Genomic DNA, 26770 nt, shown 5'->3' with positions numbered 1-26770 from the left:
TAAAATTATTATTAAAATAAAAAAGTAGCACGTTATCCAATACATATCTAATACTACATTAAATTATTTTATTATAAAGCACTACGTTACATAAACAAACGACCAATAAAAAATCATTGCAATATCCCTTTATAAAATAAAAAAGAACCAAAGACTTCAATTATTGATTGAAATTATAAGTTTCACATAATCAGTAATTAAGACACGTTTTTTTTTAAAAGGGTAAATGCAAGATTATAACTCACGAACTTCAATAAAGGAACTATGTCATACATACACCACTGCTCTAACCTGTTAATTTTTAATAAAAAAAAGAACGGCAGATTAATCTTAGATATATGGGCAACAGTTGCAAGGCGCCTATATAATAAAGCGCTGATTTCTATATTTCAAGTTTTAAGTTTATTATATCTATTTTCTACCACAAATGGCATCTACTGACTAATGCGACTTTTTTTGCTTTAATCTAAAGTGGCCGATAAGAAGATGACCATGCTCAGTGATCGGAAGCGGGGCTCACAGAGACGCGTTGAACAGTGATTTTTGAATGCGCATACAAGTTTTATATGATATGCGAAAACAGACCCTGGAAAAAAAATTATTCCGGGCCTCATGACAAAAATGGGACTTTATATATTTTTTAACATCGTAATATAATTTCTTAAATAAATATTAATAGGTACGAGTTAACCCTTTTTATGCTTCAAATAAATATAAAAATTAGCCATTGTTGCGACATCTTTTCTGAAATCCTATTTTATGTGAAATTATTTAGTTAGGCATTGTAAATTAATAAAAATATTTACTCATAATATTTATTTGATAATTAATCGTGTTTTCTTTGTTGCACAGTGTTGTCATATAGTGAATTTCAGTCCAGGTCAAAAGCAATAAAACTGTACCATCGCAATTAAGACTTTTTATAACAATATTACGAGTAAGAATCAAATAACGTATATCTAAACCAAATGTTGTGCAATAGGAGAGCGCAAAAAAACAATTATTCTTTCTCAGAAGGCAAAAATTCATGTCAAAAGCCATAAAATCGTTGTCCGTCCTTTTGAATAATAATGTTTATTGTGAATGTACTATCAAGATAATGGGTGCTATTGAAGGCAATGTTCCGCTTCTTTTATTTTTGTATGTATAAAATGGGCTGAAGGAACTTATACCTGAAATACATCAGTACATACATCTTAAACAATTGCAGTTTAGTTCAGATTATTTAAGTTTTAATTTTTATATTTTTTTATAAATATATTTTCAGAATCGTGCTCCGGGAATGTGTCCTCTCCCCCACCTGATGATATGTGAGCACTACATATAAAATAGAGCAGCAGTTTTCATTTGATGGATAGTAAATTTGTAAACATTTAATGTTTATATCACATAATTGGATAATATTTTTATCACAGTTTTCTCGAAGATACGACTCACGCGCCGCTACTTAAATAAAGCATCCGACGTTTTCGTATTATATAATTATTGATTTTATTATGCCTCAAAAGTTTACTTTAAAGTTACTTTAGCTTACTTTGATGTAAAGATACCTTTTGAATATAATCAAACTTGAAAATTGCTCTTATTATAGTTAATTGCTTATTATAATATAATATAAGGCAACAGAAGATCTTTCGTTAATTTAACTGTCGAGTTTTATACATTTTATAGAATTAATACTCTATTTATAAGTATGACTAATTATTTTCAGAGAATAATATTATGATGTAAATTGATAACAAGAAAACGATTTAGTTATATTTTATTTTTAAATAATAATAATAAATATATTCGTTGAATTTTGGAATACCCCACCGCAATAATTGGAATGGAAAAAATTTGCATACTAACAGGAAATGTCGCCCCAAAATAGTCAATCAGATTACACGCTCGTTGTTTTTCAGGAATGAAAAGTGGAAATATCTGGTGTTTTCTCAGGTTTAGTCGTTTATCTCCCCTTATCGGAGACGCCTCTTGTGCTTCCATCAACACGCGAGGTACAAATGTTCCCCCGCAGCATTCCTCTTTGTCATGTCTAAGCAAAAAGGAGTCGCTATATATTAAACTGCGACATTAATCAAAGCATAAAGCGACGCAGACATAACAAAGTGAAACTTTCCAATAAATTTACCCCGAGAAAGTTTTTTCCTCTCTCTCTTTCCCTTTCTATCCTCTGCACCGGCCAATTTTAAAAGTGCTCCTCGCAATAACTACAATATAAAGTTGGCCCATTCGATTCGGAGAGTCGCCATAAAATATCTTTTCTTCACGCGAGTAGGCAAATAAACTCACGACATAATTCGCTTTGCGAACTAAAATAAGGTTAGGCAAAACAGGAGGTGGAGAGATCCAGGCTTTCCGGTGGGGGTAGGAAAAAATATTCACGAAATTCGCATTATCAGAATTTTCGTACTGAATTTTACAGCACGACAACGCAAAGTTAGGCAAACAAACTTAAAGCTGTTAAGAGTTTGAATTGGTGAACTTGACTATTAGATTTGGTAATTCTCTCGGTTCGCCGTAACCAAAGCCAAACTCGATGCAAAGCTCGCGGGATTATGTTAATGCTTTACAACGTGGAATGATTAAATTAATATTTTTTGAGGATTGTCTATTATTATTTTAACAATAAAGAGAGCTTTGTCCGTCTGAGAGCTTTGACGATAAAGTTTTTTTTAATAAAGGAAGCAAAAAGAGCATCTTACTTTGTCTATAACTTTTTCTTTTAATAAGCTCAAATAAATATGACATGTTCGAATGAACCGCTGCGGGTTTTGAATTTGTGCGTTCAATGGTCTTATGTGATATATTTTTGCGCAATGCGTATCGTTTTTAAATTTTATCCATTTAATAATAGTCCAAAATATAAAAAGTATAATTTTAGAACTGTTGTACACCAATATACGGATAGTTATGAAAATGGAACAATTGCAATGGTTTACATTATTCCTAATATTTTGCAAAATATAAATTTTATTTTAAGAATTCAGCATTACATAAATATAGATATATTCATGCAAAATAAGTTACAGTCAACTGTGAGTAATGTGTATGCGGAAATTGCACGGTACTGTGGTAAGAAAGGCTTAGTATTCGTCAGTTGATTGATGATTGTGGTTCGTAAAAAGCAAACTCATGAAATTGTGAAGAAAAATTTTATTAATAAATGCACTACTTACGACTAAAATAAAATACTATAGATGTCATTCAATATACAGAGCGATCCAATATCACATATTACTCTTGTTTTGCAATAGATACGATAGACATCAATTTTTAAAGATAGATGGCATGAAAAAGGTAAACTGCTTAGATATTTTATGAATCAAAAATAGCACGGGAAAAAACATTAAAATAAATTAAATACGTGTATGTATTGTATTATTTAGCATTTTATGCCCTTAAAAAACATTATTATTAATAATAGTATCAAATAGGCTAATTAACGAACAGCACTTAAACTAGCACAACTTAATTTAGTGCCTTACATAAACGTGAGAATAAATATTTTAGAGTAATCTATGACAATTAGACGAATTCACTAGATTAAAAGTTTATAGGATTCAAGAGAAACGAACTTACAATACAAAAATTTGTATTCATAAATATTGATTATATCAGAACTTTAACAATAATTTTTCTATTTATTTTTCGCATAAATAAAAATAGTATGTATTATAAATGTGATAATAAAACCCATCAATAAAATGTTTGTATGTGTATATAATAAAAAAATATGAACAGAGCTAAACCTTTTGAAAGATTAATTGATTAAATGTCCACTTCACGTAAACACGGCTTTCGAACTCCATTTTTTTATTCATTGGTATTAAACGGTCGCTTAGCTTGACTTAACCTATATGATAGTTATTCGGTTATATCTGTCGCAAGATTTATTACCATATAAATAGTTCGAAAACAGCTTTGTACGTCAGGTACGAGATTTACGATCCCCTCTGCACAAAACAAATAAAAAACATTTCTCGCCGCCCCTGCGCTAAGATTAAAATTCGATATGGGAAATTCCAACGTCGGTCTGGTAAGTTCGGTGCAAAAATGGAAAAATCACAGACACGTACCCAGAAATCGCGCTCGGTTTTCCAAGCGGGACTTATTAGTCTGGATAAACTTTTTTGGCCAATATAGTTTCCCGACATTAAAGGGGACGGTTTGGGGAGTCGGCAGTGTAAAGACGAGTAACCTTTTCAATTTATTCTTCCGTCTCATCAAGTGCGATAGCAATTAAGAACGTCCGGAAGATTCTAGAGACTCTTTTCACAGTTATCTTCCTTTACCAATTTTATTATTTAAACACAAAGCGAGCGAAATTGTTTCGCTAACTTTTATTAACGTTTCCTATGTAATTTCTAATTGTCGCCGCCGCCATATAGCTAAAATTTAATATAAACTCTGGGCTCGGTAGTTCCTGACTAGAGCCTTTCTAATTGCCTTCTTTCTGTCACTCTTGGTTCTTATTTCGCTCGAAATCCAATAACAAGACGAGACGAAATCCCAAACTCACAGCCTACTCACTGACTCGGTTATATGGTGTTTTCTCAGTTTTAATATCCGTTTCTTTCTGGAAATCGACAAATAGCGTTTGTGTAGTTTTAGTGGTTTGCAATAATAAACTTTTTAGTCTTTTATCCTTTCTTATGAAATTCAATGAAGTTCGTGTAATTGAAATATAAACTAGATTAAATACGTTTGCAGTAATCTATAATTTTTAAATAAAATAAAAATCTATTATGACTATTTCTGGTTAAAGTAGGACAACTTTAAATCCAGCTTCATATAAAGAGCTGCTAAGAGATAAATTTTTTTTCATATGTCATTTTTTACAACATATGAAAAATTTCGCCATTTCGAGCGTTCAATTTAATCTATTTAAAAAAAATATTCCATAATTATACAGCTAACTAATATTTCAACCCTTTCTATAGTGTTTTTTCTCGAGAAAATTGCAAAATCGAGTATTTTTTTAATGCCTTTTTTTTGTTTAAAATTAAATCTATATTATTTTTTTAAATATTTTACAACCGTTGCACTTCTTATGCAACTGCATAAAAAGGGTAGAGGTGTATAAAAAAAAGGTAAAATGTAAAAGATGTATAAAAATATGCATCCTTTCTTGGAAGCTCTTAATAAACATCAAAAAGTATTTGACTAACAAAAAAATGTTTTAAATTTTCTCAACTACTCTAATCAGCCATATTTAAGCTTTTTTAATCTAACATAAATAATCAGATTAGAAGAAACCGCTCTGCGTAGAAATCGACAGATTGAAAAAATGTATGGGGCTTTCCACAGAGTTTCGTCATAAAATTTGCTTATCAGTGAACTTAAGTCTCCTTTTTGCAATGATCCAAAAAAGATTTTCATATTGTTTTAAATATGAAAAATGTTAAATAGCAACAGCTGTTATTGACAATTTTCTCTACCACTCGAAAATATATTAAATACGAAAGCCTGAAATTCGTTTGTAATTCGAAACGCTCTGTAATCAATTAGAGTGGATCTATCCATTCTGATACGTTTATTATAACAATTTTACTTCTCTGTTCATCAATAATATAAAAATATCTACATTTATATACGGTATTAATAAAATCACAAACTACATATTACATATCAAAATATTTATCAAAATTTCTCTAGAAACTTAATGAATAAAAATTCATTTTTTCAGAAAAGAAAAACATCCAGAAACCAAATTGTATAACTATGATATTATAATAGTAAGATTTTGATAGGTTTGTGAACAAAATTATGAAGTTATTATTACACATTTTTCAATGTTGCTTTTATAGCTACGATAGTGTTCAAGCTAACATATTTTTTTTTTTTATTTTTTTTTTTTTGTTAAATTAAGACCATCGTGGCCTAACAGGTTACCCCAATGCACCACGATGGTCGTAAACAAATTTTAAATTTATAAAACATAAAAAAACGTGTATATACATAAATATAACAATACTTAAACATAACAAAAAATTATAAAATATTAAAATTAAATGATACAAACTGGATCAAATCCTCGTAGCTAACATTAAATAAGTCAATATGTAATGCCAGCGTATTAAGGAGCCAGATGGCCACAGCTATAGGCGAGTCGGCAAGTGCGGACGTCCTAGCCCAAACGGCCATCAAAAGAGGTCTCGATCGTGATTCTCGAAAATGTTCCGGAACCCAAAACTGGAATTCCTCGAGAATAGCTGGATTGTCGACAGCACCTTTTAGTAATTTGAAAAAATGCTTAGCGACATACAGCTTTCTGCGAGAACTCAGCGAATCATATCCCAACGCTCCTAAAATAAAGGCGCTGGGATATAAATACGGATAATAACCAAATGTCCTTTTGTAAAGGTATCTTAAATACCTTTTTTGAATTTTTTCCACTAATAGGGAATATTTGGCTATTCGGGGATTCCAAATTATAGAACCCGATTCAAGAATGCTACGAACTAAGGTGTCATAGAGGATGCGAATAACTGACGGATCGTCAAAGTGAAAGGCATTCCTCATAACAAAGCCGAGCATCTTGGAAGATTTATCACAGACGTCGTGTATGTGAAGAGAGAACCTCCATTTGCTCTCGAAAGTGATTCCGAGATCTTTAGTGGAAGTTTCTCTAGTCAAAATGTTACCACCGAATTGGTAGAAATAAGCTGATGGCGAACGGGATCGAGAAAATGACACAGTATGACACTTTCCGACACTAATGGGCAGACGGTTAATGGAAGCCCATCTCCACAGAGCGTCTAAATCACTTTGTAGAGAGAAGGAGTCCACAACAGATCGAATGCATTTATATAATTTTAAATCATCTGCGTACAGAAGAAAACTTGAATTTTTAATTTCTGTATTTTTGTTATTAATAAATAATACAAAAAGCAGAGGTCCCAGATTGGATCCTTGAGGAGCCCCCGAATGGGTAAAATATTATTTTGACAATCGTCCACCATAGGTTACAAACTGTCTACGATTGCTTAAATAACTCGAGAATAACCGAGTTGAATTATCTGAGCAACCGAGGTGTGTATATATATATATATATATATATATATATATATATATATATATATATATATATATATATATATATATATATATATATATATATATATATATATATATATATATATATATATATATATATATATATATATATATATATATATATATTAGATTGCTAGGAGAAAAGTGGTATCAATAACTCATTTTCATTCTAAAATATAACTATGGTAATTAAATTACGCTTAAGGGCATCGCCATTAAGCATTCAGCGAAACAATAATAACATGCCCTAGCTCTACAATATATTTTTATGACAATATGAGCTTGACTGTAAAATTTAAATTTACAAAAAAGTCCTCTGCTCTTTAAACTTTTTTAATGGAACCGTTTGTTTACAATTTAATCACAATAAAAAGACATAAAAATCAATGTAAAGTATTTCTTTATCCTTCGTTATAAACAAAAAAGCGTCATATTTCTGTTTTTATTTAATTTTTATTATAAGTGGCGTAACTTGATGTAAGTTGATTAAGAAACGCTTATGGACTACTCAAGTTTTAGGGAACACCGATGCGAGAATAAATCGTCTGACAAGCGCCAAGAGAGAAAAAATATATTTGGATTTAAAAAGCAAAAAAGCCATAAATGGATTACGTTATGTTTCAGAGAGCTTTTTCCTCGTTGCAGTAATTTGTTCATGGGCATTATCACGCCGTAAAAGTTAATGTGTAACGCTTTTGAAAACACGAGAAACAGAACGCTGTTTGGGTGTTCAAATTTATTATTACAACCACCGCTCGTTTGCACAAAGTTTTGCGAAAACTTGCAACGTACAAATATGAAAATAGCATTCGATCATACAGTGTAGTGTTTCACATGGTTGGTCAGAAAATTGAATGTAAATCCTGAGTAAAACGATTCGAGTGGATTTTCTGTGGGTTATTTTTATTGTCAAAATTGAATAGAATTTTCACTTTCTTAAAAATTGTGTTATACTACTTTAACATATAAATTTAATAATATTACTCTGTAATAATAAACACTTGACCAACTTATTACGTAAGTTAAATGTTCATGTGTTGAATAGAATAACTAGAATCAATAATAATCTGAAGTATTATATTTAGAGTCTCCAATTCGAGTAATCGAGTACTCGATACTCGAGTATTTTTGTCTATTTTTCAAGTACTTGATAATCGAGTATTTTGAAAATTACTCGATTAATACTCGAAATTAAAAAATTTTGAAATATTTCAGAAACTAAAATAATTTTAACTCGGTCCGGTAAAGGTTAACGTCTTGCTTTTATTTGGCACTTATGCCCGAAGTCCCGAGCTAGAGCGGTTACTATCAGGTATAATTTTTTCATAGTTTCATAGTTTCATAGTTCTGGTCGTTGGCTATGTTAGTGGGTACGACGGAAAAATTTATTTTGTGTTTTCTGTTCGACAGTCCCGACTTATCTAATTTATGGCAATAAACAATATGAAATATCAACAAAAAAAATTTTTAGGTTTTATGACTATGCAGTTGTAGCGTAAAGTGTTGTAAATTGTTTATACTGATCCCTCAGCTTAAACTATAAATCAAAACAATTGTGTTTTAAAGGCATTTAAAGTAAAGTCAGTTCTTTGCGAACCGTTTAGCTCTAGAGTGAAAGGGATTCACCCAAATACATCTTCGAAGGATATAGATTTAAATTCTTCGCATTAATCAGAAAGAGTAGAATATTGTATATGGTTAAGAAAAAAAAATCTATTCAAGAAGAATTACAAAATGCTATGTTGTCAATAGTCGAAGGAAATAAGAGAAAAGCAGAGAAGGGAATGATAGAAGAGAACATAAAAAGAGAGTTCAAAAAATTTTATATCTATAAAAAGCGAACAGATATAAATTAGGACCTTATCCAACGCGTTAATGACAAAAAGACCAACATCAACAGCAACGGAAAGGGTTTTTTCCATAACGGGAATAATAAAACCAAAGGTTAGCATTAATATTAAATTCGAGACACTTTTTGCATTATTGTTTTTAAAAAGTATGTTCGTGAAGTTAAAATAATTGTAAAAATTAACATACTAAGTATTTTATTTATTTATTTATATGTGCACGAATTTGAATAATATTTATTTTGGTACATTTGGTAAATACTCGAAAGTACTCGAGTACTCGAGTATTTTAAAATTTTAATATTCGATACTCGAGTAGTTGATGGTTCGAGTAATTGGAGACTTATTATTATATTATGTATATTTATATGGTTTTTTGCAAATTTTAAATTGGGTTAAGTTTATATAAATACAAGAATGTATAATAAATTCATGCATGGATCACTGATAGCACACGACATCGTTCCATCAATTTGCAAATTGAAAATAAGCGGTCATGTCAAAGTTCAAAGGGCGGCCGCCCCTAAATGCTCCCCCGGTGCTTTAGTGTACCATAAAACTTTTTTTTTTAATTTATTTGCGGCAGCTTCGAGGATTGCCCGCGTCATGTTCGATAATATCAACATGGCAATTAGCCTAATTGTCGGTCGCTGGTTTGCAAAATGGCCTCGAGTGCTACATAGGTACAGTGAATATGTAAAAATAAATTTAGATTAAACTACCGTAAAGTTTATAACATGAGTTGCTGTTTTTCTATCAGTCTAGTTTGTCCGTGATATTGAAATTTAATAAAAAAAAAAATTATATGCGATATAAAGCTTAGTGATCATGATTTTAAGTATAAACAACGCAAATTATTTATTTGTACCAAGGACCTAGGGCATTTATACACTTCGTTATCGAGGACCCAAATATGTCATTAGTGGTCCTCCAAAGTATATGTTTTATGGCAAATTACAATGATGCTATGATACAATAATTTCGTACAAATGCATCTTTAAAATGAGTGATTATTTTAAAAATGTAATGCATTTATAAAGATTAAATATTTACCTATATGTATCAAATAAATTAAAGCTTTATAGTCGCTTTTATCATTGGAATGACCCACTTCTAAAAGTTGCAATATATTTTAAATGATTTTTTATATGTGTGCATATATATGTTTTGCATTCAATTTTCGTTTACGGTCTCGAACCGGTGTGGTATATGGTGAAGTACGTACTTCGTTTTACTGCGGTCGGTTCCGGCGAACCAGTCGCCATAATTTTGAATATAAATATGTCTCTGGGCCGTAACTCGACCGCTTCTGCCACTCATCCACCGTAGATGCACCTCTAAGCAGCATCTCGAATCGAAAACTTCTCCTTATCAACTAGAGACGACGACTCGTTCGGAAAATGTATAATATTTATCATGTACAACTCGCTCTCTAACAAGTGCCACTAGTCAAATGTCGTTTTTGTTGATCGATTTTATAATAAAGTTGAAATCATGCATTGATAATAGATGCTTGAATTAACTGGTTTTATTTTTTATATTCCAGCAACATTAAAAAACGATGAATTTTCAGTTAAGCAAAGATAATCTACATTTTATATAAAATGCAGCAATGAAACAATCTACATTCTCTCGGTGACACAATGAGAGCAAAAAAGTCCATTATTATTCTGTACAATGCGTTTATACATATATGACATTTTAGAAAATGCTAGGCCCGGGGCAACCAAAAATTTAGAGGCCTTTTAAAATATTAAAAAAGTAAGCAGTACAATAAAATTAATGGTATTAAATATTTTATTATTTCGCAGAAGCTTTGCGCGCTTTTCCATTAGTCTAAAAATACGCCCTATCTGGTAATTAATGTTGAGTTTTGCCAGTTCATTGAATCGCTTCTGACTTATTTTCGATCGCAGAAAGTTTTTATTTTTTTTATAACACAGTGCTCTTTCACCACCTACTACACTCACAGACTAAAGTTAAAAAACAGAAGCACAATCGTTGTGTTTGGTAATATATTTATAGTTTATTTTGATAATTCTGCGGGTTTCGTGCTTAATTTAACATTAATTCTTATACTATTTATTTACTTATTTAATTTTCATATTTCTCCAGCAATAATTTTCCATAAACTAAACAAAATCTTAAGAAGTTTGCGAAGGTTGGAGACAATATGTATGGGCCCCACATAAATTGAACGAAGAATATAAGCTTATCGCCTTTCCTCGATTATTTATAATCGGAGATGAAAAATGAGTGTTTTAATCCAATAATAGTCATAGGAACCAGTGGTTATCCAAAGGTAATGTAGCAAAACCGACATCATTGTGAAAAATGTTATTTTATGTGTATAGTGGGGTCGCGAAAGAAATTGTTCATCTGGTCCAACAACAAAAATCTTATATTGTGATCAACTAAATCGTTTGCCAGAGGAAGTAAAATAAAACTGCACTTGTTAATACAACTCAAATAGTTCTACAACATAACAAAGTCGTCTTTGCAGTGTGGCCTCACGGATTTTTCCTTAATTTTCCTAATACACAACATCAAAAAAAATTGTCAGCAACCCTTTTTGGACACACTAACTATAAAAAAAGACAGTTCTTTAAGACATTATTCCGCAAAGCGTGTGCCGCGGCACACTAGTGTACCGTGGTCATCAGTTGATGTGCCGCGGAAAAAGTCAAGGTTTTGTGAAGATAATACAGTAAACTTTTACGACATTTAACTACTAAATACCCATCGATAGCTAAAAAAGACAAAGCCGTTTTTCAACGTTTGAAAGACGAGTCTAAAAAACAGGTAACTCTCATAAGTTCGTCTTTCAAAACATCAGACAAAGCGCAAAAATCGCTAATATGTTAGTTAAATCCAAGAATTCTCTCGCTGAAACTTTAATTATACCTGTCTGCAAAGAAGTTGTCAAGATTATGATTAGCCAAGAAGCCGCTAAGGAAATCGAAAAAATACCAGCATCAGCAGATACAATCTCAATAATTAATGATATTTCTAGCGACATAAAATCAACGTTAATTGAAAAATTAAGACTTAGTGGAGTTTTTGCGCTACAAGTTGACGAGTCTACTGATATCAGTGGTCACGCGCATCTCATCTCAAATGTGAGTTAAATTGACGGATGTGAAATAAAAGAGGACTTTTTATTTTGTCTGCCACTACCTGGTGTGTGTTATACCACAGGAGAAGAAATATTCAAAGTAACAGACCAGTACTTCAGTGACCATAACTGCATAAGCATTTGTACAGACGGAGCAGCAGCTATGACGGGAAAAATTAGGGGATTTGTAACCAGAGCTTCTGAAAAAAACCCTAATATTAAAAATGTACATTGTCTTTTACACAGGGAAGCACTGATAACGAAGTCTCTGCCTGATGAATTGTTGTCTGTCCTACAAGAAGTTCTTAAAATTGTCAATTACATCAAATCGCGACCGCTGAACCCTCGTCTGATTAATGCAGTGTTTCAGGAAACGGGAGCAGATCATCAGTCACTTCTGTTTCATACAGAAGTATGATGCCTTTCTCGCAAAAAAGTGCTATCTCGGATTTACGAGCTAAAAAATGAGACCCAGACGTTTTTAGAGGCCCAGGGTTCAGATTTTGCTTCCGTGTTTAAAAAAGAAGAATGGGTAGTAAAACTTGCATATCTGGCGGACATATTCGCTCATTTAAATGAGCTCAACAGAAAAATGCAAGGCATGAATTCTAATATTTTAACGTCTTCGGACAAAATTGAAAGCTTTCGCGCTAAGTTGGTGTTATGGATTAGCCACGCTGTCAATGGTAGTAATGAAATGTTTCCAAATGTCATGGCTGCCGATTCAGAAAAAAAAGTGAAGGCTTTGATAGTGAAACACTTGGAGCTATTAGCAGAAAAAATGAACTGTTATTTTCTTAACTGTGACTTGCAACCTATGGACTGGGTACGAAATCCATTCTCGGATAACATTTCCCATGGACACTTACCGATAAACGAGCAGGAAGAATTCATGGAGTTAAAAACTAATCGGACATTAAAACTAAAATTTTCCGAAGTAGAGCTAGCATTTAAGAAATGAGTATCCACTGCTTTCAAATCGTGCTGTTACATTTCTATTATCATTTGCCACAATCAACTTATGTGAATTGGAATTTTCAACTCTCACTACTATTAAATTGAAAAAAAGAGAACGCCTAAGGACGATCAATGAAGAGATGAGAGCAACCTTATCAACGATTGCTCCAAATTTTGATCGTCTGTGCTCAGTTAAACAGGCTCACATTTCTCACTAAACATCTTTTTATATTAGGTATATTGAATTTAGTATTAAATAAATATTAAATAAACGTTGCTTTTTTCTTTGGTGTACCTCTAAGGTTTCTTGATTTGATAGGTGTACCTTGAACAAAAAAAGTTTGCGGAACACTGCTCTAAGACACAGTATTCCGAAAAAATACGCACACTAACATATATCTACATGTAAATTCCTACCACCATCAAGCACAAACTAAATCAGTAGCAAGCCCCCTATTTAATTAAACTAGAGGGTTGATCGACCAAAAACATATTGACGTCAAACTCCAAACAGTGAAAGTCGCACTTCAATCAAATGGTTTCAGAAAATAAAATCTAAAGACAACCGAAAAAAAAACAAAAAAAAATACATAGGACATGCACGCCTTCCACACATCTGAGGGGTGACGGAAAAGATCGGAAGAACTCTAATGAAGCACGATATCCTAACTATTTTCCAATCTAAAAACAAAATTGGTTCAACGCTTCCAAACGGAAAAGATCGATTAAAAAATGAATGAATCCCAAAGTGTCCATAAAATCTCTCGAAAAAAATTACATTGGACCATCTAATAGACGCATCGCACACAGAATGAACACAAAAATGCTGTCATAAAATTCAATAGTAATTCTGCTCTGGCTGAACACAGTTTCATAAAAAGATCACAAAACTGATTTTAGCACCACAAAGACTGTAGCTAACATTAAAATCCAATTTCAAGCACTTCGTACAAAATTCGAAGCGCTTAAAATAGAAATTCATAAAAATATCGCTATGAAGAAACGCGATGATAGATTAGAATTTTTGCAAAAAAATCACATAATTGCAACAATTGCAACACAATTACACAAACACACTAACACAGACACAAATGACGCGTCCTGGGCAAACGGACCATGGCTGGAGCATCACAGCCGAAATATATACATTAATATTAAAATTGGCTTGAAAAAGTTCATAAAATGCTGACATACACCCACACAGTAACATGGCGAAAGTTACATTTAATACAGTAAAAATCCGACACTTTATGGGCCCCAAAACTAATATGATACTAACGTTATTTTTTTGATACGCGTCAGAATTTTTATATCCTCTTCTCTCTGTCGGCGCTCTGGGGGCAGTTTGTACGTTTCAGCCGTCCCGGAGTTAATTTTTTTCCCGTCCCGATCCTTTCACGTTTTCAATTACGGGACGAGTCCCTGTCATCGGAGTGAGTAGCCCAGGAGTGCGTCCCGTGACCTCCCTGGCGCCGCTCCTCCCATTCTTATATGGGCACATAAATAATGAATGCACTCCTTGTTCAATTTCCCCCATGTCCCGTATTTCCCGGGCGCCACACGTAAACGTATAAACGTAAAATGTTAGCGTAAAAATATTCAAATAATGCCGACCCCCTCGTGTACGCGCCTCGTATTCCCGGCAGTCTTAAAAAATATACGTATTTGCGCATTAAACCGCGCTTTGACAATTTAATGTCTCCTTCTTCTCGCCGATGTCCCCTTTGTGCGCTAGATGGAATTTTGTATAATATAACGTTTTTCCTACGGCACCGTGTAATAGTGTATTAAAATTTTATGACGCCAAAATGCACTTTTATATATGGTATCAACGTATTCAAAGACACGTAAAACATGTGTTCGAGGGATGAATACTTGATAGTGCCTTTGAATTCTTACATACATAATCCTTTTTACTCGTGTACTGAAAATAGTGGCATACGAGTTTTCTTGGTATCGGTTACCAGGTATAGTGGTTTTGCCGCTGCTTTTACGCTAAATTTGTTGATAGAAAGGAAAGATTTTTTTTGATTTTACTAAAACATTTTCAACACTACACTGAAATTTTATTTTTATTGCTGAATTATTATCGCAATTTAAAAAAATCTATAAGTATTTTTTATGTCCATCAGAACATAGATTATTTTAAGCTTATTGTCAGAAATTGAAGAATTAATCTAAACAAAAAATCGTCTCTAAAAACTCTAGCAGAAGAGCAAGGAAAATGAGTTAAATCTCAAGCTAAAACTCTTACGGCCGCGATTGGGTATAAGATTTGAAGTTGAAAAAGCAATCCTGATTGCGTGAAATAGAAACAGCAAATCTACGGATAACAGCATTTAGCGGATAGCTCGTAAAAATTGCAATATTTCAGTCAGTTACAAAAGATATAAAAGCTTAATTTCTTGCAAATTATTTTTAAAATTTGCATTAATTAACAAAAAACATTTTTTGCTAATTCATGCCACACATTTTCACCCTCGAAACGTTTTGAGAGAATCTTCTCAAAACATTTTTAATTAAACCTTATGCTCTCTAATAAATAGCTCATAGGTGTAAAGTTAAGAAAGGCCCTATAGCTGATAATACATAAAACTTTAACCTAAGATATTTGCCCCAAAAAGCGCAAATATTATTAGCAAAACTATTTAATGGCTGTTTGACTATTTGCTACTTTCCCGCAGCATAAAATACTGCCACAATTGTTCTGACCTCAAAAGCTAAAAAAGATCCTTCTTTAGTCTCAAGCTCCTAAACTATAAAATTTATAGTTTAATATCTATTTTAAAATAAATGCACTCTTATAATATTTTAGATGCAACTTTACTAAACTTGATTTATTACATAAAACTAGTGTATTATATTTTTGTATTATAAAAATTTTCGATAAAATTCATCATCTTTGTTATTCGTTTTCTCAACAAAATAATTAACAATATTTTTTAGGTGCAGTTGGTTAAATAAAAACACAAATATAATATATATTAGAGTACATATTGAAATAATTTAAATACACATTGATTGTTATAGATTAGAAGATAATAACGATTGTTTTAATGTATTGGTTATACTTAAAAAATATTAAACTGTACCGGCCAATTTATAAAGTCATCGCCGTATCAGCATATTATCAACCCAAAGTAAAATCTTATTTTAAAAAATACTACTCCCTACTATTATTATAAAACAATTTTAAATTTCCAATTTAATTTTAGATCTGGCCATTCTTAGGCTCAGAATCTGAATTTGTTTCAAAAAGTTACTGTTTTGACTATTTTGGACATCGAGAAAGCTTTTAACACTGTCTGGTATGATGGTTTAATATATAAACTCCTAAATTCTGAAACCCCGCTTTTCTTGCTCTGACTAATTGACATCTAACTATGTGACAGAATCATTACAGTCGTTCGAAAAATTTCAATAGGAGTTCCACAAGAATTTATTTTTATTTATTTGCAAAACTTGCACTGTATGCTAATGACTTCGCTATATATTGAACAATTAAATAATTGCTAGATGGCTGTAAAGCGGCTTGCAATAACTACTCAATTTCTACAGTTAATGGAAAATAAATATAAACGACGCTAAAGTAGAGATAATGATGTTTTCACGTAGATCAAAGGGAGCCCTTATTCTGTGTATTAAGATGGATGGTGTGGTATCTCGGTCAAATACATTAGTCTTCACTTGGACTACTGTCTAAATTGGAACAAAACACTTTCGGATATTATAGCTATAGCTCAAAAATTCTGAAGAAAATGTTACCTAAGTAGCAAAAACAAACTCTTGCTATGTAAATCCCTGATACCACAACTGTTTACATGTGAAGCTTTGTATGGTCCAGCATATCTGATTAATTTTGTAATCTAAAATAAGGTCTTAAGAATTGATATAAAGCTCACTATAGGATTAACCTCAACCAAATACATTTGCGGAGTGAAAATTTATAAACCATAGAGGATTTTTAAAAATGAGAAAAGAACTAACAACTGTCACAATTTGTACGAATTAAAATTTTATAAACATATTATAAAAGACGAACTGTCTAAAAAGTTTAATAATATACATCCATAAGATTACTGCTGTGACACCTATAAGTTTTTGAAGTAAGTTGGAGCGCCAAATGGAGTTTTTAAATCTTCTAAAATATATGTTAACCACTCGAGTCAAGTACATAAATAAATTTTGCTAATTAATTGTAGGTTTTTCCAAGTTTAGTGTAAAAACTAGTATCTTAAAATTTAATAAATATAGGTAATATATATTTAAAAATAAAATAATAGAATTAACAAGTTTGCAATGGGTTTTTATCAACTTTTCCTCTATAAATACAAGTCATAAAAAATTAACTATTTTTATAATAAAAAAAATGATGTTAATTAAGTATAATATTAGACCATCTCTTGTCAACACTAATATAAAATTAACTTTACCTATTTTCAATGTTTTATAAACAAACAATAAGATTTTATATATATTGAAATAATCCAAAAACCTGTTTTGGATTAATTCAATATATATTAGTAAGTATACTTATCGATTTTTAAATAGCGTTTGAGTGCAGAAAAATCGTATTTTTGTTAAAAAGCTTATTTTACTAAGCAAAAGTATTATATTAAATTAAACCTAAATAAAATATAAAAGCAGCAATGTACCAGCAGTGAATATCAAACAGAAAAACAACGCCATTTATATGATAATATGTCTGAGTGTTACGTATCAAAAAGCTATACTGTTTTTGCTATGATAAAAATTAGCACATTGAATTAATGTACTACCACAAACGGACAAAAATAAATTTATCCATTTTCCCTGCGTGAAAAAGAGATTGCGAAGATAAGAAATAAGGAACGATTTAAAATAATAATAAAAAACTTTTCCACTTTTACAGTATCTAACAAATCGCTTTAAAAAACTTTGACTTACATATCAACTAGGAAAAGACTAAAGCCAAATTTATTTTGAATAAAAATAATATTAAAAATCTAATCAAAATTCTTACCGTTACTATTCTAATAATTTAATCGACATGTTATAAAAGTGAAACCTATCCCAGGCTGTAAATTTTTGATTGATTTAAACAACATATTTTAAAAATAAACATAATTATTATTCTTATTGCTAGAATAAATTTTTAATTTAACGATTGATGCACTCCAAATTAACATTGAAGACGGAGGATTTGAACAGATTTTCTATGCATATCGCCAGTTTGCGTTAATTTATTGCCAATTCGAGCTCTGTACGATACGCTAGTTCGTAGCGTCCTGGAATCCGAGAAAAAAACAAGACCCAATTGTAAATAAGCTAATGATTGTACTGTGTTAATTAAATATTTTAAGTCGAAGAATGCGTTGCCCTTATTTTATTTTACTAGCTAACCGCAATAGGTGCTGAATAATAATTTTGCTTAACTTCCGCAATAACTCTCATAAACAACCCACAAACGATCCCATCAATACAATCCTGACATACCGGCCGCCCATAAGGCTGCCTGCCTGAGTTTTACGCCCCCTGATTTTATTTATTTATTGCGAATTTACGAGCGCGCAAAGGCGCGAAGACGCCATTCCGACATACGTACTACGTAATCAAGTATCACGTGTGATTCGAACTCGGGCCAGGCCAGTTGCATCCACAGGAGCGTTCACCTGAATCAGTACGTGCCGAGGAATGCTTTACGAGTCAGGCAATAAGGCGGGGATCGGTCATTGGTGCTCGCGAGATTCGCCGACGCACAGTGCGGCTAAACGATCAATATAGTCATAATAATATTTGTTCATAATAATACATTTTACTGATTTATGCTAATAGAAGCATTATTGCTTTTGATAAAAAGCGCTTTAACGTGATAAGATATTTAAAAACATTTAAAGAAGAAACTTTTTTAAATAAACACACTCATGACCATTGGAAAAATCTCTCTAGTCATAATGGTCAGATTTGTGCAAATATAAATATAAAAAAATATGCGCTATATGTGATGTGTGAAATTAAATTATTATATTTCTATTTTCTGTACTATAAAAATATTTACTTTGCATTATTGTTAAAAAATAAACTATTAATGCCCTTTTATTTATCATTTCGCAATCAACCTGTTTTTTAAAAGCAAATTTTTTTGCTGAAAATTTTGCTGTTAATGATGCTAAAAAGCTGATCTCTAAAAATATGTTATCGTTACGTACGATATGCACGTATCGGCATTGCTTATTGCGCTTTTAACGCGTAATGTGCTAAATGTTTTTTTCACTGTAAATCTGTCTAGTTTAATAAAGCTATATTAATCTTTAATCCATTATAACAGGGTAAATCTGTAGCAAATTTGTACCGAAAACCGGGATCGAACTGCCATATGCTTTAATTGAACCTGAAATAAACCGAAATGAAAAAAATAACGGTTCGAAGCACTGATTTTTCTAAATAAAAATTTGTGGCTGTTGCCGTGGCTCGAACTCAAGACCTCTGGGATACAAGTCTAGAGCTTACAGATTACGTTATTCTGACCTTATTTTTGTATTTATTATACTCGAAAAATAAAATCAATGTAGTTAAAATAATAAAACCTATTTTTTATTATACTTTAAGACTTACATTGATATTATGTGTTTTAGAGATAGCTGCAGTGTGTTACGTAGAGGACGTAACGTGTGCATACGTAGAACGTAGATGCGGCAACCGAATCACGTACATACTCCTCAGACAGAGATGCCGACATGGAATTCAAACGAGTGCTGGCTCGTAAACAGCCACCAGAACGCTGCGCCGAAACGTCCAAATTTCAATGTTACCATAATTCACAGACTTAGAGAACGAGTGCGATATGGAGCATGCACGAACTTAGAAAAAATAGAGGAAATATCATTAGATGGTTATAGCTGAAGAGAGCCGTTCTCTTTGGAATTATTGCAATAATTGAAATGTTGGGTATACGAACATCAAATATAATTTCAAAGCGACCTTTGAATAAGATTCATATCATGGACTTATACCCAATTTTGCTACCTAATTGTAATTATGAATAACATAACCTGAACCATTATACTATATTTCTAAAATAATATCACGTTAATTATAAATTAATTTACGTTTTTTACCTTTAATACAGAAAACTAAAAACTCAAAAATAGTTGATTATCAAAAGAGTGCAAACATGTATCAAATTGACACACTTTTTCGATTTATAATATATATACGTATGTGCACAGAACATGTGACAAATAAAAAAAATATAATTAAGTGTGGTGCAAGTTAGTTACACAACAACTAAAGAAAATTTTGTATATACATACATACAACGAAATATTTAACAGTATTATTTTTTAGGGGGAGAGCGCCAAATTCAGATTATGCCACATGCTCAGCTTTTTCATCACACTGTTCAAATTTGGATACTATATATTGTAAACGTTTTAAGAAATTTGCGTTTATTATTTCACACTAATACTATTTCTTTTAATATCAAAACTTACACATATGTTTTAAAAATAATTTTCGTATCATTTAAATCAGGTTCTCCACTGGTCTATAAATATATTTAACCATAAAATTCGCCGGCAACTTCTATATATAATATGAATCCTATTTCGCAAAATCGCTCACGTTCAACGAGCGTTATTTATTCACCTTTTGTAAGAAGAACTCTTAAATATTTCAAACCCAGTAGTACAAAATTGAAAAATTCCAAAGGTATTCAAATTTATCTCCACCGCTCGCGCAAAGATGAGAGAGATCGAAGGGCGTGTCGAAATGGAAATCATTTAAATGCATATCGATGTTCTCGCCCACGGGCGAAAAATTATAATCGGGCGCAAATCTATTTTCTTTTTTGCTGCTTTACAAACTTTTTTTTTCTCTCTCCGCTCAAATATTTTGATATCATCTTTCGCCCATCTCCGGAGTGGAAATTTTCCACTTGCGTCTCGTGTCTGTCAACAAGAAAGGCGCTAAAGAAAGTTTTCTTTCTTCGAACAGTGCCAACTTGGACGTGAACCTGTTCGGGAGCTTTCCTCGCAAAATGCCGTCGCAACTTAGTTCGATTTTTTGTCGCTCTACGTTCTACGTAAACGTTGAGCCTATTATCTGAGTACTTTACGGGAAAAAATTATCTCTGAAGTATAAAAACAAGGAACTAATTAAGCCAATGCTTCTAACTTGAAGCGAAAATAACCATAGATGGAATGTATAATAGAATAAAAGCGGCAGAGCAAAGTTATATAATTAAACACAAGTATTAAAGGGTATATTAAAATATAATATATTAACAACAAATTATTTTTTATTATAAATCTGGCTATCATAACTTTTAAATAATAAAAAAAAAAACAATTATGATGCACACCTAAAATATATGATAACCATCCCACATAATTTTTTCCAGCTTTACATAGGTATCGCTAAAAACATTAATGTGCTTGGCGAGCTCGTTGAAATGCTATATAGCTCATACAAGAAGAGGGGTCTTGAGCGTTGACATCCTGGTCGCAACGGTAAGAATAAGGAACGCGATCGTTAAGGCACACTATAGCTCGCAGCTGAAAGTCACCGAACATTGACAATTTTCAGCACCACCACTTCAACTATATAAAGTGCTTTATTGAGTATATGCTACGATGAGAATGCAATAAGTTTTAAATCAACGCTCCAAACCAAAAGTCACTAGGATATAAATACAGACAATCTTATAGAAATTGCCTTTGAAACAACACTCGCTTCAAGGATGCTATGAGCTGACGTGTCGTACATAACGTAAATCGTCAATTAATTAATCAAGTGACACGCGCTCCGCATAACGAAGCCGAGGATCCCCGAGGCCGTATCGCAAACTTTGACGATGTGCATCCCTGTTCGAACGTCACTTTCAAGTCATTGACGAAAGTATTTCTGTCAGGCAAGGGATCTAGAAAATATGACAACGTGACACTTGACGATGCTTAAAAATAGTCGATTGTAAATCGACTACCTACATAACGTCTCTAGGTCTTTATGTAAAGAGAGTGAATCCGACTGAATTCGAATACTCTGAAGTCATTAGCATATTATAAATATTCAGAGTTATTAATTGCCTAAGATTTCTATGCTACTTCAGAATGAGCGAAATACTCATCAGAGTGACGATGAGCATATAAGTATAATATATACTATTTTTAGTACATCAAATAATTGCGTAGGAAACAACATCTTTATATATCGTATATAAATTTTAGTTTTATTTTAGATTTTTAATATTAACTACAATAGTTTTGTTTTTTTACATCAATGATAGTTTTAGTCTATGTGCAGTGCATGAGTTGTGACTTAAAGGAAGCAGTAAATAAAATAACTTAGTTACTAACATAAATAGTAAATTTGTCACAACTATAAAATACCGATGTTCAGAAAAATGCTAGATGCAAATATCACCTGTTATTAAAAGCTAATAACAACACACGGAGGCAATAATTAGATAAATACACATATGTACAAATAAAATATGTACGATTTATTCCAGTCGTTTTGAAGAAAAATAGTTAAAATATTAGTAACTATTAGTATTAATGTATCAATGGCTAAGATATCTTCTGAATTAAAACTTAAATGACAATAAAGTAAATTAATGTTTTAATTAGATTACTTATAAATATTCTAGAATCAAATATACTAATAACTAAATCCAAATATATTAAAGCATTTAAGTTTATACAACATTTGATATATTGTAGAACTTTTCTCCTAAATTAATAACATAACGTCTCAAATAAATTATTAGAAACTGTATATTTATAAATAAAAGATATACTTTTAAAAAGACATGGTTGGATGTTTATAATTAACCGATAAAAATATATACTGACGATTCTTAAACATTTTTAACAACCCGGGAATATCGTAAAAAATCTTGTTTGCTTATAAATCTATCATTACCTCGTTATCTTTATCTGCATCCTTAATGTGCTGGGCTATAAATCGAACTCCTTTCAGAGCTGCCTGCACTTCTGGTGACATGTGCCTAGGTAAGACGTTATCTGCCTCTGCAACTATAAAATCATAATTTTAATAAATGTATAACTTGTATACGTGAGCTACGTTCCCTTTCTGTGTAAGTAAGAAGAAGTGGGTGTGCGGAACGCATGTATCGCACACCCTTATCTCTCACTCGCTCTCGTCACTTAGCACGCGAGCGAGCGAAAGAGAATGTATCTCACCGTACGCGCCTGATACTATCTATATCAGATACACACCTGATACATGTGGCAGTGAAGGTCTGGAATCATCATCAGGTCCTCTACCGAACGCCTGTCCAACAGAATCAAAACCTTCCTGTCCGCTTTTATAATCCGGAGTAAACGGATCACTTAAACTTTCCCTACTGATTTTCATAATAACCAAATAAATATCTTTATATAAGAAAAATAATACATATTTCAATAAGTATACCTCAAGTCTATCTCGTTTGTATATCCGTTTGACATAAAAGTGTCGTCATAATCGGGAAGGCTGTACTTGGTGCGCCTCATCATCAATATCTTCGGCAGGAAGTGCAAGAACAGCTTGTTCATCCAGTTGGGCATGTTATGAGTGGACGGTGACCTTTTAACATTGACAATTATTAGCAGAGAATTTTTTTGCGTTCTAGCATAATTTTATAGCACCTTTAAATAATTATTCGCCAGATTAGCAGTATCTACTGAACATTACTCAAAAGATTTGATATGATAATAAACGGAACAAGTTAACAATAAAAAGTTACGTTGAAAACAGATATATCAAATTTTATCTTTCATACTTTTTCATTGTGGAATAAAATAGTACTTGTGCGCGTGTATCACTCATAGCGCGTAAATAAGTTCATAAATTATTTAAGACGTTAATTTTGTATTATAATCGTTGGAAATAATAGATTTTGTATATTGCGCAATAACGACAGAATTTTGAATTACTTTTGACACTTAAGGTGCTTGAATTTTAATTAAATACACCGCCCTTAAACAATATTCCAGCATAAACCCGGTGTCCTTAATTTTAAAATTGCGAGGTTAAAAATAAAACCGTAAATTTACCGTTGTGCGCAAACATAGAATATAAAGTTGGTATAAAATGGTTTCTAAGAATTTCATAATTTATGTGGTAAGTTAAAAATATAAAATTAATAAACTCTGAAATATTCTACTAATTCATAAAATATTTTATGTATTAAAAACTTTTTTATTGAAAATACAATGACTGAACCATTTTATTCATGTATAATATTTGAAAAGTATAAATATATTCATTAACCCAAAAATGTTAAAAATATAATTGATTAGGAAGCAATATACATTATTTTCTTTAAAATATATTGCTATTATATCAAATTATAATTAATTCTGATTAATCAGACACGCTTAGGACTACCAAAATGTAAGTTATACTAAAATGTAATTTGAATGACCGTTTTTAGCTCGCAGCTATTATGGTAAGGAATTCTGTAATAGCCAAATAATATATCAGATATTTTATATCGATGCCCTTAAATGGTATATTCTCACTCCAAAATGAACTATGTGATGTACTTTGATTTAAATAAAGTAACAGTAAAATCTTCTATATTAATCTGCTTCTATTTACATACAAAATTTTCACATGTTAAAGACTTTTGACAAAATTTTCACATGTTAAAGACAAAATTTTCACATGTTAAATTATAAAATTGATTTTAGACATTTTTCAATGTACTTTCAAAGTAACATATGTATCAAAATATTTTGAGCAATCTAGTATTCCAAAAATATCAAGCAAAATGTGGAAAATTGTCATTAAAATAACAAAAAAACTCTAGTGAGATTTACATTTTAAAATGTATAAGCAAATCCAGAATTTTGTATTGTCTTGAATCATCAGACATATAAAATATATTTTAATCTTAAGACATGTGTGATTATCTTTTTTTCTGCTCTTGAAAACATACATGATATTCTCTATGAGCTGAAAATTTTAATTAATCATTACAATATTCATCCTTAATTTAAAAAAAAATCTAAGTAAACTTAAACTTTGATTATTGACCGTAATTTAAAAAAATATATAAAATAATCACTAATTTTGCTATCCCAGATAAGAAAGAAATTGAGAAACACTAAAATCCATATGGGTTTTAAACCCATGTCTTTAGAGTATTTTTGTTTATGTTGAATACATACTCTCATTGTTAAAGAACTTTTAATAATATGTACGACTAAGCTCGATTTGAGTTAATCATGACGATATTTATCCTTGAGATTAGAAAAATATATATAAACCTAATCTATGATGATCGATCGAAATTTTATTTATAGATATACTAATCACTAATTCCAATTTCCCAGATATGAAAGGAATTCAAAAACACTAAGGTCCATATAGGATTCAATCTCAGCTATTTCAACTCAATGTTCGTTTTAAGAAAATCCAATGATGGTTATTAATACGTCAATCTGCTTTACAGGCGGCCCTCCACTTTCGGACGTTCGACTTTCGCACGATTCGCTATTTCGCACATTTAAAAAAAACAATATTTTTAAATTTAATTTTTTTTTTTTTTTTAAATAAAATAAATTATATACACGGAGTGAGAAACGAAAAAAATTGTGTTGATACGAACAAAAATAAATCAAGGACTCATAAACTTCACACGATTCAAGACAAAGATGGAAATTATTAGACGTTCTGATAGCGGTGAAGCTTTTGCTTCAATCGGACGTTCGTATGATACAAACAGGTCTACAATATGTTTAATTTTGCAAAATAAAAATATAATTTAGAAATACGTTCAAAATTGGGGAAAATATAAATATATTTCCGCAATCTTTAAATATATGTATCCAAAAAAACACAGCAAAAAAAAACATGGATGAAATGGAAAATCTTTGTCATCGTGGATCGATGACCAACATCAAAAAGATGTCCCTCTGAGTATTTCAATTATTCAAGCAAAAGCTCTTAGTTTGCACAAAGATTGGAAGGATAATTAAAAAAAAATTTAACACGGTTTTTCAAGCAAGTAACGGTTGATTTTATAAATTTAAAATGAGGTATTCTTTTCATAATATTAAATTTACTGGAGAATCGGCTGACGCGGATAAATATGCTGCAAAAGAATTTATTTCCTAATTATCCAAAATTATTGAAGATGGATAATATTCCTCTAGCTAAATATTTAATGTAGATGAAACAGGTTTATTTTGGAAAATTCTTTAACAATTAAAAATATGAATAAAGCCTTGACAAATTTTTAAATATTATGGAAGATTGTGATCCCAATGGAGAACGCATATCTCAAGTGCGTAGGGCGATCAATAAAAACATAGCATGTTGTAAAATACTATAAGAAGAAAAGAAAAAGAATAGTGGAAATTAGTTTACTCTTGATAACTTTTCAAAGGAAACACCCGCAAACCCCACTTAAACGTGTCTCTAAAACGCCTCTTAAACATCTTATATTTACTTGATAAATAAATATTTTAAAATACACAAAATTTCAATTTTTTTACTTCCCTCGACTTTCGTACATTCAACATTCGCACACATTTTTAGGAACCAATTATGTGCGAAAGTCAAGGGCCGCCTGTATACTGACTTTACGGAATTAGAGTTGGGATTTTCAATATCGCAACTTTTTGGATTCACAAGATTCGATTAAAAATTAATCATTTCCTGGATTTTAAATAAGTATTATCAGGTTTTAAAAAAATCCAATTAGATTTTGTGAACCTTTTTTATGGATATAAATTAACAAAAACTAAACGCTTTTATTAAATGAGTCTACATATTAAATGATTCTCCTAATCCATTAATT

General features: G+C 31.3%; 1 protein-coding gene across 2 annotated transcripts in view; it reads right to left on the bottom strand.

The window, feature by feature from the left end:
• The window catches only part of nAChRbeta2 (nicotinic acetylcholine receptor beta2), a 55372-nt gene that overhangs the window by 8321 nt on the left and 20281 nt on the right, over nucleotides 1-26770 (bottom strand). For both annotated transcript variants that reach the window (XM_088186938.1, XM_088186927.1), the window contains exons 9-11: nucleotides 23395-23547; nucleotides 23199-23326; nucleotides 22882-22994 (exon numbers count right to left, since the gene is read on the bottom strand). In XM_088186938.1, the coding sequence (XP_088043064.1) occupies nucleotides 22882-22994; nucleotides 23199-23326; nucleotides 23395-23547 (394 nt within the window). The remainder of the gene's footprint in view (nucleotides 1-22881; nucleotides 22995-23198; nucleotides 23327-23394; nucleotides 23548-26770) is intronic.

The sequence above is a fragment of the Plectrocnemia conspersa genome, unplaced genomic scaffold, assembly GCF_051122295.1.
Source record: "Plectrocnemia conspersa isolate PC_06_02 unplaced genomic scaffold, ASM5112229v1 ptg000001l, whole genome shotgun sequence".
Lineage (NCBI taxonomy): Eukaryota > Metazoa > Arthropoda > Insecta > Trichoptera > Polycentropodidae > Plectrocnemia > Plectrocnemia conspersa.
The sequence above is the reverse complement of the archived record's forward strand: the minus strand, read 5'-3'. Positions and strand labels throughout refer to the sequence as shown.